This window comes from Mirounga angustirostris, unplaced genomic scaffold, assembly GCF_029215605.1.
Source record: "Mirounga angustirostris isolate CCGP_5_RB_7025 unplaced genomic scaffold, mMirAng1.0.hap1 SCAF_17, whole genome shotgun sequence".
In the NCBI taxonomy this organism is placed as follows: Eukaryota; Metazoa; Chordata; class Mammalia; order Carnivora; family Phocidae; genus Mirounga; species Mirounga angustirostris.
The window spans coordinates 10,645,845-10,665,821 of record NW_026991725.1 but is presented as its reverse complement, the minus strand read 5'-3'; the positions used below and the strand labels follow the sequence as shown (position 1 = coordinate 10,665,821).

General features: G+C 42.9%; 1 protein-coding gene across 20 annotated transcripts in view; it reads right to left on the bottom strand.

Moving 5' to 3' along the window:
- Nucleotides 1–19,977, bottom strand: part of ACACA (acetyl-CoA carboxylase alpha) — a 283,601-nt gene that overhangs the window by 23,655 nt on the left and 239,969 nt on the right. For 18 of the 20 annotated variants that reach the window (XM_064582783.1, XM_064582786.1, XM_064582785.1 and 15 more), the window contains 5 exons: nucleotides 17,322–17,418; nucleotides 13,975–14,071; nucleotides 12,959–13,094; nucleotides 5,786–5,963; nucleotides 3,783–3,895 (listed from right to left, as the gene is read on the bottom strand). In XM_064582783.1, the coding sequence (XP_064438853.1) occupies nucleotides 3,783–3,895; nucleotides 5,786–5,963; nucleotides 12,959–13,094; nucleotides 13,975–14,071; nucleotides 17,322–17,418 (621 nt within the window). Of the gene's footprint in view, nucleotides 1–3,782; nucleotides 3,896–5,785; nucleotides 5,964–10,920; nucleotides 11,084–12,932; nucleotides 13,095–13,974; nucleotides 14,072–17,321; nucleotides 17,419–19,977 lie in introns of those variants that run through there. The other 2 variants (XM_064582795.1, XM_064582796.1) reach the window with 2 other exon arrangements.

The following is a 19,977-nucleotide window of genomic DNA, read 5'->3' as shown; positions in this document are numbered from 1 at the left end:
CGCGGGCCAGCCGCAGTGTTCAGCTAGAGCTGCCCCTGCCTGTGTCATACCGTCCCTCTCAGGGCGTGCTCCATGTGGGCACAGCCGAGTTGCCGCGTGGCAGGCTGCCTGGCTGGCTGGGAACAGGGCCACGTTCAAAAAGTGTGTCTGGAGCAGGATAACATTTCACGAAGTGGCTCCTTTGCCTAAAGACTATTTGTGTTGAGGGAGAGGGACGGAAGGGAATTTATGATTGCTTCACACTTGGGACTGGGCAGCTCTCACTCTCTCTTAACTGATTTGTCATCTCCCTCTGAGCACAAGACAAGGGTAAGGATCCAGGAGAAAAAGCTCAGGTCTTGGCGTCAAGAGGCCGGGCTAGGAAGGCTAGGAAGGCCATCCTACCCCACAGCTACTCCCTGCTCCTGGCTCTCTGAGGAGGCAGAAGGATGTCAGGGAGACACGAAGAGGCCGTGGAGGGCTGGGGCTCTATTTTCAGAGAAGGAATTCAATTTCCTTAAGGCAGTCAGTCTGGTAGGATGTTATCTGTCCTGCACTGACTCTACCAACCCTGTTCTGAGAATCTGGCAGTGCAGGACCATGGTATTTGGGCTTAGATCACATTCTTTCTCTCTTTACCTCTATCAGGAATCAATAGCTGTTTTCACACTCTATGATAATCACGGAACTACAAACTAGTAATTCACCTTCTACCCAAATGAACTATATAAAATGACAAAAGGTCAGTTTTTAAAAATAAGAAACCTGAAAAAGATGAAGTTAGCTGTTCAGAAATTAAATACTACTCATTATCCTTAGAGAATAAATCCTAATTATGTTTTTGAACACAGTCAGTCAGTTGTGCATTGGTTTGTCTAAGTGATCTGACAGCGTGCTCCCTGGTGCAGGGGCCAATCTGGGAAGAGATTGAGAACATAAGGTAACATCCACTCCTACAGGCTTTCTCCTAAATCAGATTTATTTCAGTGAAACTGGCTTTAGATAACAAAGGGAAAGAATTCCTGTTTAATTGTGATCAGGCTCAGTATTCAGCTGAGGTCAAATCTGGGGAAATCCTGAGAAAAGTACAACAGAGGGAACCGCAATTCCGTTCTGGGCTCTGGCGTCCATTATTTTGTGTCTTGGATGACTTAAGTCTTTTTTTGCCTTAATCTCTCAATCTGGAAAATGAGGTCATTTTCACCCACTGTGAAAAAGCATCTTGGCAGTCTTTGATTCTAAGCGCTGATCGAGAAAGGAGCCAAAAGCCAAAGCAAACCCCAAAGGAGCTGAGTTCATAGCATGTCCTGTTACATCCCCACTGGCCTGTGGCCCCACAAATACACTTGGTATGTATGATCCCCCTGAAAAACCGCAATTGCCTGAGGGACAAGACCACTTCTTCCGTTTCTTTCGTATTTCTTTTCCTATACCATTTGTTCCAAAAGTAGACCTATGCCACAGAGATAACAAACGTGGCTGTCCGCTTCTTCTGATTAATGTGGAAAGGAAATGACGCCAATCCCCATGCTTGAAAAATGCTTCGTAGATTCAAAGCGAATGCACATTCACCTGATATTCATGGTGGCTAAGTGGGGGCGTTATCCCCACTTTTAGATGAAGAAGCTAACGTCTACAAACTAGTAATTAAAACAATTTACCTGCACGCAACCTAACCGAAACTTGTACATGATTATTTCTATTCTAGATCCACTCTCGTGTTCCCGACCTGCCCTGGGCCAGAGCCTGCTTCCCATTTAGCAGACTAAGGATTCTTTCTCTAGTGCCATTTTTGGTCAAGGTTAAATAAATATGGTTTTCTTCAATGCGGAGAGGAAATTGATAATGAGATGATTTGTAACAAATGATTAAACGGCCATCACTTGGGAATCTCCTCCCTCTCCCCTTCCTGTATTTCAAAAGTTAAAAGGTGCTGGGTGAAGGTGGGAACGATATTACTTTCCTTCAAGAGAAAGAAGCTTCAGCCCCACACCCCTCACCATCCAGTGGTTCTGCAAACAGATGTCAGAGAGGATCCCTCTTCCTACCACCCAGTTACTCTGAAGGGATGATAACAGCCATTGGGGGGTTAAAAAGAGGCAGCGAACCCCCAGTTAATGAGTAGGAATTCAGCAGGCAGTGTAAGATAAATGGAGCTCTCTCTGCTTCTGCTAGAGTCAGCATGAACTGCGGCCCTGCGGCTTGTTTGTGGCAAATGGAGTGCGCGAAATATCAAAGGGCAGTGATCCAGAAGAAGACCGACTTTGACAAATTTTAAATTGGCCAGAAAGAAAACCAGCAAAAAAGAAAAAGAAAAAAAAAAAAGGGAAGAAAAAAAGAAAAAAAAAAGGAGAGAAAATTACACAATGCACCGTGTCCTACAATTGTGGTACTGCTGCCTTTGTACAGAATTAGTGGTAAAAACAGCAGCGACGACTGCCTGATGCTGGGAGCAATTATGAGCCATCTAAGCGAGATGCTTATCAGTGGCTGAAGCTTTTAGAGCTCTCTATACAGTTGTGAGTAACTTGCTCTTGAGCTGCAGTTACTTTAATTAAAGTGTATAGTGTTGGTCAGAAGTAATTATCCTGTTTGGAGAAGAAAGAGAAAAATACCACCTCAACAATTCTGGGTGGCAATAGATTTTAGAAACAGCTTTGCCAATTCTTGTTGTATGTGTGCACTTCCCATAAAAGGATCAGGCCGAGATGGGCTAGAGTTATTGACGGTTGTTACCTGATGGCAAACAATGGGACGCACACAGGGTTTATTAGAACCCCAGTCACTGGGTTTAGCTCAGGGCTCCAAACTGCCAGGATGCGCAGTCTCTCGAGTGCAGACAAGCACTCGCAAGGTTGTGTCTCTAGATGGTGAGCATATAAAGAGTCCACAAATGGTGTTTTATTAATTTACTATTTGAAACATAAATGAACTAGCATCTCTCTTTTTTATGCCTTCCATTCATGAAGTTTCACTACCTTTTAAAGACAATCACTGTGTTCCTTTAGGAAAACAAAACCAAAACAAACCAACAAATAAAAGAACCTCAAGCAATTATCTTCGCCAACATAGCAAGGGGGCTCGATGGGAGATCTGGGCAGAAAGATGTGTTTTAAACGGATCTGAAACTCATTCGGTCTCTGGACTCAACACAGGGCTCCCAGGGTTCAGTCCTATGTGCAAACTGCAGCATCTTCCAAAAGCTCCAAAAACAAATGAGCAACAGAGTAGTGGCTGGAAGCATCACGCTCAAATGTTCCCGGGCCTGGACGACTGCTGCCACGGCCTCTGTGTGGAAGCACACAGTGCACAGTCTTTACTTCTGTTTCTCTAGCTCAGGATGGCCCCAGAACACCACCTTGGGTAGGTCTCCAGCCTCTCTGTCCCGTGACACTGACTCTCAGTGTCTCAGAAATGAGGCGGGCTTGTCCAAAGACACAGACAGAAACAGGACATTGAAGCCTCGCATGTTCTCTGCCTGATCAGCCTGCCCCTCAACAGCAACTTCTAGCTAATCATTCTTTACAAGGACACCCACAAGGCCAGAAAGATGGGCTTTGTGAATTATAAGAAAATACCAGAAGAAAACTTGGGTGACTTTTGCTTTTTTTAAGGTCCCACTTTCCCTCCTATTACATACACTATTTCATTCTACCAGGGCTCTTACCATATAGAGGATAGTAAATAAAGATTATCATGAATTTGATCAAATGCTTCAGTGCTTCCTCCCCTGGCCTATGAATGCACTCATTACAAATCAGCTGAATGGCTCATTGATTTGCCAGGAGGACAAGCAGACATACCCAATCGTTCAGCCAAGCGAATGTAGACGGGGTCCACCCGACGCATGGTTTTCACCAGATCCTTTCTGCGGAATTTGATTTCTACTGTCCCCTCTGGCTCCAGAACTGATCCCCTGGATCAGAGAGAAACAAAACAGAAATAGAGGCACTTTAAAGGAAGGAGACAACAGAATGAGGCCGGTTACAATTTGCAGACCAGGAAATAGCTTCATTATGGTTTTGGCCACCCATGGCTCACAGAAGTAACCCCAGGGAGGGAAGCAGGCATCAGAAAGTGTCTAAGTGGGGTGTGAAGGCCAGGCAAAAAGCAATTAAAATAATTCTCATTACCACCACGCCAGTCTACTTCCATCTCAAAAGAGGAATACCGATTCCACCATCTACAATGGTGCAATGAGGGGTCGACGCCAAGCGGTCCCGCACACAGCCGTCAGTCGCTGGTGGGACTCCCACATGCTAGGCCAGGCCAAGCAGGGGAGAAAACACTCTGTCTACCGCTATGGGGAGGTCTCAGGGTTATTTCTAGCTTCTAGTGCATACTAATGATGTTCTAGTACCAGGAACTTTACCCTGGACAACTTAAAAAACAACAACAGCCACGTTTTACATTAAAAAAAAATTATAGCTAATACTTCCTATATACATGGCACTGTTCTAAGTGCTTACATATAAAGCTTCATAGCAATCCTATACCCAGTCTGCATCCCCTATGAGGGAAGGAACTATTATCCCCCAACTTGCCGATGAGGAAGCTAAGGTCCAGGGCATTAAGAGACTTGTCCAAGCCTAACAAGTGACAGGGCTGCATCTGAAACCAGGTGGTCTTGTTCCACAGTCTGCAGAGGAATTGTCTGTGATCTGCTATCAGATCAGGGGCTAGATTTGGATTTAAAAATAGTAAGTCCCTCAGTACAGACTGCTAGCCTACTGATTTTGCAATAAAACTACGGGGCTCTCCCAAGCAGCTGTTGAAGAAGGAAGCTAAAATCTTGGGGAAAGAGAGAAACAGGTGGGGAGCCTGGGTGGCTCAGTCATTAAGCGTCTGCCTTCGGTTCAGGTCATGATCTCAGGGTCCTGGGATGGATCCCCGCATTGGACTCCCTGCTCAGCAGAAGCCTACTTCTCCCTCTCCCACTCTCCCTGCTTGTGTTCCCTCTCTCGCTGTGTCTCTATCAAATAAATAAATAAAATCTTTAAAAAAAAAAGAGAGAGAGAGAGAGAAACAGGTACTCTAGTAGAATGATCGGAGGCAGGAATTGGCATGGGCAATGTCAAGGAAACACAATGTGAGATTTACCTATTTTGGAAAGGGTTGAAAACAGATTATGAAAGGAAGCTGCATGTGGTCTGTTTTACTTAAGTATTTTCAAGGACCACCTCCTGACAAAAGCCTGGGACATTCTCTTATGGTTCTCTGGGTGCCGTGAGCACGGTGTTCTCCAAGCCTCCCAGAATGCCAGAGTGAGCAGCTCCGGCTTGGAATCAGAGAATGCGGGGGCTGCTCAGTGACCTCAGTGACCAGCAGCTCGTCCCACAAACAAGCAGCAGCAGCTCAAGGAGAGTAAGACTGCTCCAGGTTCCTCGCCAGCCAGTGGCAGAGCTGGGTGAAGACCCTAGAACTCCACAGACTAAGAATTTAGTCCTTCCACTCCAACTCGCCTTGAGCTCCCTCTGTCACACGTCTAAGAAAGGGAGAGCGAACAGGCCTATCTGCACAACAATCGAGAGAATCCCTCCAAGTTTCTCCCAGTGCCTGGAATAGAGGACAGACTTCTTGGTACAAGAATGTGGGCTGGGGGGTCACACTAGGAAAGCCTGACTCCCACCTGCTTTCCTTCTCATCCTAGCAGACACTATCTAGAAAATCTCTTTTTCTGACCTGGGAGCCCTCTGGGAATAGACAGATTCAAATAAAGATCTCTTGGTTCTAATGTTCTCCAGGAGGAAACCAACAGCTAGAGCACCCCTAGAGACAGTGAATGGAAATAAAGAAGGAATGCTACCTGCTCTCTCGGTCAGCGTACATCTCCATGTGTCGGGGGTTGATGGTGGGATCGATCACAACCCAGGAGCCCCCCCGGAGCTCAGCCTGAGGAGGAATGTATACCAGCACTGGCTGGGAGCACTCCCGTAAGCTATCCACGATGTAAGCACCGAACTTCAGCACTTGGTCGTACATATCTGTGGAGAAGGAGACAAATCAGAAATCACGAAACAGTGCTTCCAAATATTGTTCACATCATGGCACACACAGAAAATAACACACTGTGCCTCCACGAGGAGGCTGCTCCTACCAGAGGCGACAGGCCTGGGGGTTCAGCCACCCCGGGTCCTGTCCGGCCACCCTGAAGACTGAGAGGATGGGTATTTCCACCTGTATTCTGTTCAAGACTCCAGGGGATCTTCAAAAGCACAAGAGAAGTGTACGGTCTTTCACAAGACACAATGTGCAAGCCCTGTGGATTGCCTATCCATTTTATAGCCTTTCTGAATTGCTGGATTCAGGTCTCATCACATTAATTCACATTTGCTCTACAAATGTTGAGTATTTTTCATGTCAATATGTGATCTCTCTCACTACATTAAGTTTTCTGAAGGAAGGAACGATTCAAGCTCTTTTCAAGTCTTCCCGTGATACTTAGAATATGATAAGCTCTTAAAATGTGCAGCTAGTGGAAATGGAGCCTTCAAAAATTTTATCTTCAAAAACTGCATCTTTCCTCTTTGTATCCCCAGTGTCTTGTCCAGTGCCTCGAACACAGTTAGTGCACGATAAGCGTCTGCTGAAGGAATGGATGAGCACATACACACTTTGGAAAGAACATAACCAGAAAGAACAACAAATTCTTTAACAGTTGCATTTTTATCAGGGCATCAATGAAAGAAAAAACTTAAAATGCATATGTAGTTATTGGAAATATCACACAGCCACATAAAAAGAAGAGCTACCTTTTTATTTTGCTAAAGAGCACACTTTGTAATCCCAAGGCCAGGAGCAGCCTGAAGAAAAGGTACCCTGGTGCATAAATAAAGCAAGTCCTTGGAAAGTAGGATCAGTTATTATTTGTTTCCCAACAATTTATGGACTTCTTCCCATCTCCTAGCTCCCTGAATTCTACACATGGCCAAAGTTTTAGGTTTATGATTCCAGATATTTAATGAGCACTTCAGTGGAACCACAATGGATCCTTTCTAAACACCAAATAACAGGTTCAACAGAGTTCAAACTTTCCTATCAAAGCAAGGATCTCAATTTGGAATAAATCAATTCTGGAAATCCAAAGCAAAGAAGCATTTTTCAGAAAGTTAAGAGCAAACCCAAATAGAAACTGCTTTCATTGTCGTTACTGGCAAATTAAACTGCCACCTTCTCCAAAGTAAAAATGGCTCTCTCTATACAAACCATCAGTGAGCACAGTTCACTGCAAAGTATATGCCTCTCTCCATTGCCGGGCCTGGCCACTCTGTGACAATTTCAGAAACTTCAAAAATTCAGAAGTTGCTCCAAGGAAAAACTCCCTACTCTATGAGAAATGTGTATGGTCACATGCTCTGTATATATGATCAGAGCAAAGACATTTATTCCTTTGGGAGGAAAGCAAAGACCAAAAAAATTTACTGCTAATTACACAACTGTTGTATGAAGAGTGGGGAATAAAGGACTTTAAGCGCTTTACGCTAATTCTGTGGTTATGAAAATAATTGCTCAGTTCAAATTATTTTAACTAAATTAATTCTTTAGTGGATATTTCAACCAGTGCTACATAATAAAATAATTGTGTAATTAGCAGTACATTTTTCAGTGCTGCCAAGAGTACAGTCTCAGTCTCTGAACAAGTAACAGAGAGGAGTGGCCCTCGGTGGTCTCGTGCGGAGAGAAGAAATGGAAGGTGGATAGAAGGAGAAAGCGAAACAGCAGAAAATAGCACACACAGTCATCCTATGTGAAAGAGGAAAAAGGTAGAGGTAAATGAAGAGAGTTTGTCACTTCTGTTTGTTAAAGATCTACCTATATTAAAATCTGCCCGTACTACCTATGATGAACAGATCCAGCCCCCAGAAAGAAAGGAAGGACTGTGTTTAAAATGTATGCCCACTTATTTAAGTTGTAAAAACTCAAGTTCATAGGATATGCAGTTTGTTTGGGAGGAAGCGGAGTGTGTGTGCAGTTTTTGAAATGAACTTTGGTCTCTCCTTTTCATCATCATGGCTAGTTTGTTGTGTACCACGGAGCATGATTTCATATACACACACATATGAATCATTTAATCATCAGAAAACATGTTCTTACATCCATGTTATAGGTGAGTAAATTGAGGTAGTTAAATAAGTGAATAAATGGCAGAGGTAAAATTCGAACGCAGATCCTTAGGGCTCTGAAGTCCGCTTTCTGTGACCTCGTTCTTACTGGGAGGGAAGAGCATGAGGCCGAGGTGACCTGCTTTCCAGCATCTGACACAATGGCTGAGTAAAGCAAAAACCAGAAAAGAGACTGGAATAAATGAAGATTTGTAAATTTTGCCTGGATTTTTTTTTTTTTAAGATTTTATTTATTTATTTGATGGAGGGACACAGCGAGAGAGGGAACATAAGCAAGGGGAGTGGGAGAGGGAGAAGCAGGCTCCCTGCTCTGGACTCGATCCCAGGACCCTGGGATCATGACCTGAGCCGAAGGCAGTCGCTTAACCGACTGAGCCACCCAGGCGCCCCATGGATTTTTTGTTATGTTCAGAAAAGTCAGAAATTGTACGGATGACACTACCAGCTATGTGAAGGGCTTGGATCTGACTGCCGAGCAATTATCTTCAGGCCCCAAGACGGTGAGTAATGAAGGGGCATCAGGCTTCATTAAAGCTGACAAGCTTGGGACTGAAAACAATGCCTCCCTCTAACCTGCAACATCAACAGACCCACAATCCAACCATCAAAAGACCCAGAAAGCAACAAAGGCTATTAAAATGTGAACGGACACACACAAAACAAACCGTACAAACAACATGCTCATGATGAATCACAGCAGCCCCAAACCACACATTGTGAAAGGCAGGTTGAAGCACCTGGCAACAGTCTGACATACATTTGTCTGAAATCCCTTCGTTTCTGAGACAGAGCAAAAGCACAGCCAAGAGTAGCAGGGGAGAGTGTACTCCCAAGGGTTTAGGCTAGACATCAGTCTAGGGAATTTTAAAGCTATGCATATGCTGACTGTCAATTCTCAGGCCATGAGAAAAGCAACTGAGAATGGAAAATACTGATAGGTTCTTCAGTGGAAAGGCGGGGGCTTGGCACTTCCTAAGCACCGTGAGCAAAGCACATCTGCATATGATCACACAGCCTTTCCAGTGTGTTCTCAGCATCCAGGCACCAACCCTGCCTAGGGCCTTCATTGTTACACAACATGGATAAACTGTGACAGCCACGGTGCAGGGTGGTAGGGTGTTTCCACAGTGCCCCATTCTCTTGAAACTGGAACAGATCTTACTGGCTTGGGGCGAGATTATCTGTTAGAAGCTGAAGGTAAACATTGGACATACACAAGCTGCATATACATAATGTGTCTCATCAGTTCATTAGGGCCGGCTGACACAGTATTTCGACAACCAAGTAATCAGAGACTTTAAAATAGATTTCATTCCAGTTAAAGTTTCCAGTAAATGTTTTTTTATTGTTATTTATAACCTGTCCCAGGAAAAAATAATAAGTATAACATGAAAAGCCAACTGAGAGTGACCTGGTAGCACCAGCAGTGAGGCAGCTTAATATCACTGGGATTTGCATCCTATCAAGCTATTCATGCTGAGGCTGGGACCCTGGTGCTAATTTCTAGTAAATTTCACGCTTGATGTCTCCCTGTTGTGGGTCATTGCCGGTTCGTCTAAATAAACTGCTTCCAAATGGCTCTTCCATCTAAATATTCAGCCAGTTTTTATAATTTAATTTTGCATTATGCTGAATAGCCTTCCGGCCAGATAGAACTCACTGGGAAAAAAGCACCAATACCATCTTGACATACTTTTATTTATTTATTTATATTTTTACTGCTCGAATTAGACCTCCTAGGCTGACTAGTAAAGAGTTTTTTTTTTTTTTTCCCTCCACTAATGTCAATTTTCAGCATAGCAAGAGCTGTCTCTAATCTTTTCCTACTCATTACACACAATTTTGGAGTCATTTTACCCACAGTGCAGTCGGCTCCTGGCTGTGTGTTTGTGTGCACTGAGGGATGGCATAATTGTTTATTTTCCCTCCCTGCATAATCCCCAGCCAGTACTGAAACCAAAACTGCAAACATCTCCCCAAGGGATATGGAATGACTCTCATCTTAGGTCCCTTTACATGAGATAATATGTAGAAAACATCCTGACCTATATGTAAATATGAAAGGCGATGTTCTTCCCCCTCCTACGTTCACACTGATCTCTATCTTCCCTAAAGCTTATTTACCTTAAGTGATGTGTGAACGGATACAGCAGCACCAAAATTCAGAAGGCAGAACTGGCCCTGGTCTATATCAGGCCAGTAACTCATTTTTGACCAAGGGCAGGGGAGAAGGGGGATGGGGGAAATTATTGTTTAATGAGTACAGATCTTATGTCAGGGATGATGAAAAGGTTTGGGGTATATTTAGTGCTGACGGTTACGTAACGCTGTGTATACATTTAATGCCACTGAATTGTACACTTACAGATGGTTAAAATAATAAATATTATGTGTATTTTGCTGCAATAAAAAAAATATACAACTCCTATCTGAACTCTTGAAATTTCTTGTCATAATAACCAAGGACAACTTCAAAGCAGAGGGCAGGTAGGTGGCTAATAACTTTCTCAGGAATCTACACAGTTTATTCTAGAGATGTTGTAGTAGAGCTGGCTTGGTCCTAGGCTCTAAACTCACCCAACTGTGCTACAGGAAGCCAGACAGATCTGCGTTCCTCTCCCAGCTCTGTCATTTTTTAAGCTAAACAATCTTGGGAAATCTACTTAATCTAAGTCTCAATGTATATAAAACACCGATAAATAATATAGCCTACCCCTTAGAAGTGCTTGTTGTGATGATTATGTACGATGACGCATGTAAAATGGTTAGCATGGTTTCTGGTGAAAGGAGCTCAACAAATCTTAATTGTTGTTCTTACTGTTACACGGCTAGCAGCCAATCTGGGCCTGAGCCAGAACATGCAGCAGAGTTGAAGCTTTTCCTACAAGCAGCAAACTCCTGAACTCTGAACTCCTTAGGACAAATGAGCCAGGCTGGCTTACTCCTAAGTAATGTCAGGAAGAGTGAATTCTCAACGGCTCCTGGGAAGAGAGGTAACTAAGTTAGAGTACTGGCACTGCCTTATCTAAGTCTTAATGTAAATCTTTTTGTTGTTGTTCTTTGTTTTTTTTTTTTAAGATTTTACTTATTTATTTGAGAGAGCAGAGCGAGAGAGAGAGAGAAAGAGAGAGCTCAAGTTGGGGGAAGGGGCAGCGAGAGAGGGAGAAGCAGACTCCCTGCTGAGCGGGAAGCCCAATGAGGGGCTCCATCCCTCCTGGCATCATGACCTGAGCCAAAGGCAGCTGCTTAACTGACTGAGTCACCCAGGTGCGCCATCTTAATGTAAATCTTACAGCCAAGAAATCTGGGATCAAGTGAAACTGGATGCTAAATAAACCTCAAACATATGAATGAAAGGACTTTCAGGCTCCTCCCCCAGAAAAAACCACTTCAGTATAGTATCATACTCTTTTGAACACTGTAGCATTTTGTTCAAGACATTTTTCTTGACTCCTTGAGGCAATGTCTGTCTCTGATTCAGTTTTGTTTTCTCAGAAGTAGCTAGCAGAATTCCTTGCACATAGGAACTCAATAAAAATGTGCGGGATTGACTTGTTTAACCTATACTTTCAACATCGCACGGCATTTTCACTGATTTATTCTCTTCGTCATAAAATAATTCACCTGAGAGTCTATAAAAGTATACAAACATTAATTTGCATGTACAGTCCAAGTCTCCCCCAAGAAAAGTGCAAAATGTGGTAGTTCTCCAGCAAATACGGGCAAAGGGGAACTTTACAGCTTAAAAAAAGAAAAGAAAAACCAGCCTAGTCTTCCATATTTCACCAAGGAAGCCTGGCCGTCCAGGGCTCTTCTGAGCCAGGTTAAGGGAAAGTTGTTGGCACGGGGCTCTAATCTCTCTTCACACACAGCTGATAATCTATAAAAGGGTAACTGTCTCAGGCTTTTCCTCCCTCAGAGGTAGAGATGCTCCTGCCCCAAGCTATTTCTGGGTTCATTGTTTCACATCTTATATGTCCTTCTCTCTCACCACTCTACTCCAGCATTGCCAACTCCTCCCTCCTTCCATTCCCCTAACTCATTCTACTACTTCAGAACCCTGAGTTCTCCCCCAGTGAACAAAGTTGACTTTGACCAGTGTATTCATCCCCTCCTGGTAAGGAGTCTCTGGTCTCAGCATGGCCACGAATCTCTGGTCATTGGAGAGAGAACTTCGCTGCTATTAAGAGGGAGAACGAGTTTCCTTTGGCTCTCTTGAACCATCCATGGTGGCTCTGCACAGGGAGGATTCTCAGTAAATGGTGATACTAGCTGCCTATATCACTAAGCGATTCCCAGAGCACAGAACGGAGCCTGTATATTAATGGCCTGATACGCTGGAGCCACGGGCCCACCAGGGCTGTTGTTGGATAATAATAAAATACACCACAAATTACCACAAAGAACAGCTTCTGATACAGAATTTGTTCGTTTTCTTCTGGTGAAGGCTAATTTCGGTATCTACCTCAGGCATGATAGAGCATTCGAGCATAGCATCCACAGAGAATATGCCCAGAAAAGAGAGACAGAGGATAGCTAGCACAATCACAATTCCCCCGGATCATGAGAACAGTCTATCATTCACCTGTGAAAGCCAGATCCACAACAGCAGCCCATCTAGATCACACTAGTAGACTGTTCTGAAATTTTGTACAGAATTGAAAACCACACAGTATTTTCCCACTCAAGTTGCAACTCAGAAGATATATTTCAGAGAAAGTATAATCCCCAAAAAGCCTAGGGTGACGGGCTGTAAGGCTACCCATTGGTTCTGCCCAGTATAAACCCTCCCTCCCTGTGCTGTAAAGTTCTGGGGAAACAGTTACGCACCCCCAGCCCAGAGCCAGGCCAATCACCTTTCATCCCACCAGAGAAGCCTCTCCAATTCGCAAAGACCATCAGAGGCAGCCCTTCACGGTTGAAGTCCTTGATAGCCTGATAGGTCTTAAACGCAGAGTCTGGGAACCAAACCTGGCCAGCCTGCTGGATTATCTATTGGGGAAAGTTAAAAAGGAAGACACAGTTAACAACAGAGTTTGAGAGGGAATTTCTGCAAGGTGAACAAGGTTTTACTTGTTTACTTTAAAAACTCAAATAAACCAAACAAACAAAAACTGTTGTTGTTCATCAAGAGGATCATCTTTGAATTCAAAAAGAAGAAAGGATCCTGGATCTTTGACTTTGTTAAATATTCCTCTTTTTAAGTCCTGATTACACCACCACTCCTCAGTCAGGAGGAGGAAACCTTACTGCTTCTAATGGAAGAATGCCGTCTTGGGAATGAATCCTCACTGTAGGCTTCCTAAAGGCAATTTTAAGCCACTCAACTACACTAGTCCTCAAAACAAGCCAACTGTACATAGTTCCCAGTCCTCTCACTCTGTGCTTAGTACAAGCTTTCTCTGTACTATGGTTGGTCAACAGACACTTGATGTGACACTGATGAGTAACCTCTTCCCTGGCCTCTCCCACCCCTCATTTTCTGACTCTTGTCCGGATGTGAAAATATAACCTACCCTTTTAAAACAAAGATGAGTGGTGGTGTTCACATTTGCCATTAGGGCAGACTTCCTCTTAATTCTAGTAATAGCTCATCCATGTATGTGTTCAGAGAATCTGGGACCAAAGAGCCCTCAGCTGCCTTTCTGTAAGACCACCTCCCCAACGAACATAGACTGTTCTCTACTAGCATCAACAAGACCACTCTCAAGGCCTAAGTAATTTTTCAATTAGAATTTAGCTTGTAGTCCATTTAGAGTCATCTTAAAAGTGAGCACATGATGGTTTGCAATGCCCCCAGTATTTCTACAGGCTCTGCAGAAGGGAAAGCCAGCTCTGAGCACAAGAGTGCAGGGTACTCGAGGTTACTAACCTTGGCTTCAGAATCCAGGTTTGCAGGATCGGCTGGGATACTTAGTTCCACTGTTCGGGTTTCTACGGCAACTACCCCCACAGGTATTCCTCCTAGCCTGATAAAAATGAGCCAAAGAAGAACCCAATGTATGTAAATAGTACAGTTAGTCATTTCTTGTCCAGCCCCATATCAAAAGATTGGAGTGTGTGTGTGGAGTGGGGGCTGGAAACTGCAAATACAGAGAACAGGGGGAAATCCGACTCTTCTAGGGGTAGAAGACTGCTCTCAGAATCACTCCTGTTCTCTACCACATTCAAACCAAGGGTTGAACTAGGTGAGCCTCAGCAGTTAGACCCAACAACAGTCTAGATGTGTGTGTGCACACATAGGCACGCACGCACACACCTTTTTCTGTGGATGCCAAATGAAATTTCTCAGCTCACTCTAGAGCATCTCTTTGGTGAAGACAGAGGGAAAAGGTCCGAAAGGGAGGAGGCACCTGAAATTTACACTGGGCCATACAATGAATCCCATATACCCAATACCTATCTTCAATAATCAACCCCTGGCCAGTCTTGTTCCATCTTCATTTCTATCTAGTTTCTCCTCCATGAGTCCCATGTTACTTTGAAGCAAATATTAAATGTATAATTTTGTCTATAAATATTTCAGTATCTGAAAGATAAAGACCACTATACTATTACCACAACAATAGTTTTATTTTAATAAAAAGTCCAGAGTATTTTTTTTGGGGGGTGGAATGTGCAGCTGTGTTATGGAAATGATGAAAAATACGTGCCAAGTGTACAGAGGTGGTTAAATAAGCCCTGAACTTTCTCTTTCACTGGAAAAGAGCAGTGGCACAGGGATAACTTGCAGCCATTACTCTTGGTGAAATAGGCGATCTATATTGAAAGTATGCATTTCATCTCCAACATATGTTAATTTAAAAAAACTCTTCAGGAGCTCAAAGCCTCTGCATCTAGGCTGCATGATACCCTCTCAACTTCGTCCTCCAAAGATGTCCTGGTAAAAATCAGGAAGAAAGAGAGGGTGAGTGAAAGTGGGGGGAGGGGTGGCAGTTGCTGCAGGTACAGGATGAGTCCTTACTCTGGAAAATGTGATTCAATCTTCACTTTCTCAGCTGCATTCCTTGGGGCCGAGGCTGGGATGGGTTATAGTCTCTCATTCCCCCAGCATCTCCATAACAAACTTTCCATGAAGGATGGTCTTTGGTTGTTACAGTGGCTACTGAAAATGGATTCTTGTCATCACAAGAGGCCTGACAGGGGCCTGAGTGGGGACCACCCACCCCCTTGTCACTTGCCTGCACTGAATCAGAATCAAAAGCCCTCTAGACAACCAGACAACGAGCAGGAGGTACACAGGAGGGTTTAGAAATATTTCTGTTCACAATGATTAATAATCCAACTGGAAACTTGTAATTGCAAAAGCCACCCTAAATCGGTAACTTATAACTTGTATATTAGGGCCCATGTGACCTAATAAAGAACATCTTTATCCGAGTATTACAGTTATTTATTGAACTTGAAAACAGCTCAGAACAACTTCTGTTTTCTATTATACTTCATATAAATTTTATCAGGCTAGCACATGAAGATGCTACATCTTGTTTTATAGTGTGTCCCTGGACAAGGTGCCATGGAATAATAAAAGACAATTTACAGCCAATAGCACACATATTCCAAACATACATACCAAAGATGAGTTTTGGCAGCACTTACAGTAACAATCCCAGAAGAATACATTTATATTTATTTCTCGAAATGCCATTGCTTTTGAAAGAAGCTAGCTCCATTTGTGTTTTATATACTTGTGAGCATGTGTATGTGTTTGGAGTAAGAAGCCCAGAACTCATCAGATGGAAAGAAAGGAAGAAGTCAGAGTGAGTGTTGCAATAAACAATGGCAGAGCTAACTAAAGCCAAGCTTGACTGATCTTGCTCACAGAATAATCCCTTTTCTTCCAATCCTAAGTGTAAAGCATTATTCTCTTGTTTCCCATGGGAGGATCTTAAAGACCTTAACAAAGGTTTCGCTTTCTGAGGCTTAAAGCCTGTCATGTTTTTAACAGACAGGAAGACTGAAGCAGCACAGGTAACAGACAAATTTTCAGGAAAGCTGGTCTGAGTGTGATGTGAGGGCCCTCCATAACAAACCGATAGATCCTGGGTAGGAAGGCTCTCTCTAATGCATCCCCCAGTAGGAATTTTACCAGGCACAAAGAATAGTTCTCACTGGGCCCCAGAAGCCTGTGGTGAGGGTAGAAGACCTGAGATGTGAGAGAAAATGGGAGCTAGCCCCTGTGAGTTTCAGTCTGGGCTGACTCCAGGCCTGACTCTTATTCAGAGTCACAGTGGAAGATCGTGTCTGTTGGATTTGGCATCTGATGGCTCCTCGTCACTGGCAGCATGAGACATGCTGACCTCCTGTACTGAGAGAACCACAAAGCCTAGAATTATTTTCAAGGCTAGAATCTAAATCTCAACCCAATGCGGCATGTTTGAGAATCTTGAGCAGGTGCCACTTTTCACCAAGATAAGGAAAACTGATTGCCCCCGAGAGGAAGGTGAGCTCCAGATGTGGGTCCCTAGGGCAGCATGTCTCTGCAGTGCAGAACGAGATTAAGATCAGCCTTGGCAGGTGCTCGTTATAGTGAGCGCTACAGATTATTTCGTGCAGAGCTTGCTGTTGAGTGAAGCACTTCTTAGAGTGGGTATTAAAATTTAATAGAAACTTCAATTTCCCATTTGAAAAATATAGGTGCCCGGCAAATCTATTCCAGTTTATTTTACTCACTCCTGTTTCAGGTAAACTTTTTTCTTTGCAGTTCAAAGCTGATGATAAGCCAATATCGTGCATTTGTTATACTTAAATAATCTTGATGCCAGGAAGGAACTTCTTCTAGGTTACATAGATCTTTGGGGTTACATGGCAAGGTAGATGAGTCTGATTCATTTGTCACCTACTTCGGGCAGAAAATGGTCTTTGGGGAAGGGGAAGGTCACTGGTGGGCTACGGCTATTGTATTTGGGCTTTACAGCCCTCAAAGAGCTTTTCTTTCAGTATTATAGAAAGGAAATGTCAAAACCAGACTTCAGATTAAACGCATCATTGGAGAGACACAGTAAATGACTACTGGGAACCAGCACTCCAGTTATGCTGCCATGGGCATGACTATAATCCAATATTCTTAGAAAGTTTAGACAAAGAGAGCATTATTGGTAAAACAAAACAAAATAACCCCAAACCACCCCACCCCCCAAAATCTCTATAGCCATGGCCCTTTCCTTTCTCATTTTTAGTTGGGAGGAAGAAGAGCTTCCAAAACAAAAGAGCTCTTACCTGGCTCTGCCAACCACCACAGTCTGTGCCCAAGGTTGCATGATCTCTGAGAAAGATCCATAGTCAAAAAATCCACTCAACCACTGACCTTTCTGGGCTACAGAAGGGAAAGAAAGAGAACAAAGAGAGAATAAAGACCATCAATCCATTGAAAATGCACTGGAACTGGTAAATTTAAGGTTGGATTTGGTGGATTGTTTTGGGGAGTTTGTTATTTTTTTTAACCATATTATAATAGATGCACGCATTAGGCAGCTGAATGTTCATCTGCCTTCAGACATCATCTCCTATTTCATTTGCTAGTCTGCATAAAAAGAATCATTTATCAGCAAAAGCATCATTTATTGTTAAACGATGGGGTTCAGCTAGCAGAGAGTTTGCATGCTTTTAAATAAATAACTTGGCTTTTTTCAAAACACTACAAACATTTGTCAAAAGGCAGCCAAGTCATTGAAGTGTTTTCAAAATGTCTATTGCTATTTTAAAACTTAGCTTACAATTTTGTTTGATTCCACTGACTTTTTTTAATGGAAAGCTGAAGACACCAATGATAAGTACTAATGACCAGATGAGGACCCAAATTTGGGGAAAAAAAAAGGGACTTGGCTTCTCTGCTAGAAAAGCAACAAGATACATCCACTTTACTTACAGCTCAAAAAGTATAATCTTTCTACAAGAAAGGGCCATGCCCATATACTCTTGACACATAGCAAAAATATAATGGTTAAGATGCACACACTTAATGTCATTAACCTCCCCTGCACACAAAATTTCCTTCACTGGCAAGACAGGTAACTTTTGACATCTTAGGTTAAGAAAAAAACTTCTGTTCCACAGGTATCCGTGTTTGACCAAGGCCCCATAAAAGCTTCTGCAAATAACTGTTTCCTAGCTTGCCCCTCAGCTCATGGTTTCTCAGTGATCCTTCTAATTTGAACATGGCCCTCCGCCCCCTAAAAACCCAAGTCCAAAACCAATTAAAAGTGGAGATCCGAGCAAGCTAACCTCTGCTGACTTAAACAGGATGGAGAGTGTTTTATCAAGACTAAATTTGTAATTACTGTGTTCTACATTCCTTGCCTCTATGGCCCCAGTGTAAAATGTGATCATCCATTTCAAAATTATCTCTCTATCGTGAGCCCAAAGCTGATCGTTTAGATTCTGGTCTCGTGTTGGGCGTCAGTTTGAAGAATATCACAGCACTATCTCCTCTAATAAATGACTTTAACTTTTCACCTAGAAGATATCTGCTTTAACTTATCACAGGGAATCATCTGCTTTCTTTAACGCTTCCACTAAATTAAAATCTGAAGTCACTCGATTTGGGAGCCAGTGTTAGCTGCACATAGACAGCAGGATGAATTACTAGGGAGTCGATGAAAAAATATTATCCAAAAAACAGAAAACTTAGTTTATCACAAATTTCATTTTATTCTGTGGGTCGCATTAATAATAGCCAGGATAATGCCCACTTACATACACACACATCTGTTCACCCCATGAAAGAGGGCTCAAATTTTGATGAAGGTTCTAAATCAAACTTCTAAGTGCATCAGGATACTGAAATTTTAACCTCATATGCTTGGATCATTTTAGGATTCTTACTTCAGTAACAATGATTTGGAACAACAGAATTCATCAAAATGGAAAGACTTTCTTCTTTAAAAATCCTCCTGGCTATGTATGTTGATTGGGGGAGGGGACTCACTGGTGGGCTATGGCTAGTGTAGGTAGGCTTCACCCCCCAACCCCCCAAAGAGCAGGCTGTGTTCAGTTCAGATGCAGAACTTAGAAGCCAGCTAAGATGCAACCCCCTCCTCCCCACATGATTCCCAGGAGGACTCACAGAGTCTTGCTCTGAATTCTCCCAGAAAAGTCCTGGATTTTTAAGGCTGACAGACAGCTTAGGTTCATAGTTCTTATCATAATCATGGCATACAAATGAGAGGTAGGGAGATTACTATGGTGATTTTTCTGGCTATGTAAGAAAAACTAGTTTTATTAAGAGCAACAAGAAAAGGCATTGAAGACAACAGGTAAAATTTTATTTATTTTTTAATTTTTTTTTAAAGATTTTATTTATTTATTTGAGAGAGAGACTGAGAGAGAGAGAGCATGAGAGGGGGGAGGGTCGGGAGGGTCAGAGGGAGAAGCAGACTCCCTGCCGAGCAGGGAGCCCGATGCGGGACTCGATCCAGGGACTCCAGGATCATGACCTGAGCCGAAGGCAGTCACTTAACCAACTGAACCACCCAGGCACCCGACAACAGGTAAAATTTTAAATTAAAATTCCTCTGGTGATTTTTCTATACAATCTATAGTTGGGCTGCAGATTTAGCCCTAATTCCTAAGTAATAGCTGTGTGACCTTGCACAAATCACTTAACTTCTCTGAGCTTGTAAAGTGGTAATTTCTTTTCATCTCTGAGAAGTAGTAAGCCCAAATAAGATAATGTATATGGAAGTGCTTTGCTGTCCCACCTCGCTCAGAGTGGGTACTGACAAAGGTTTAAGTCTTCCTTATGCAGACCTCTTTTTTCTTTTAACAAAATCACAGTGACTTAAATTTAATGAATTATCTTCTGCACTTGCTTTCTTTGAAATAGTTGCAATAAACATGCAAAAAAGAACAAACATCTTCTCAAACAACCTGAAAA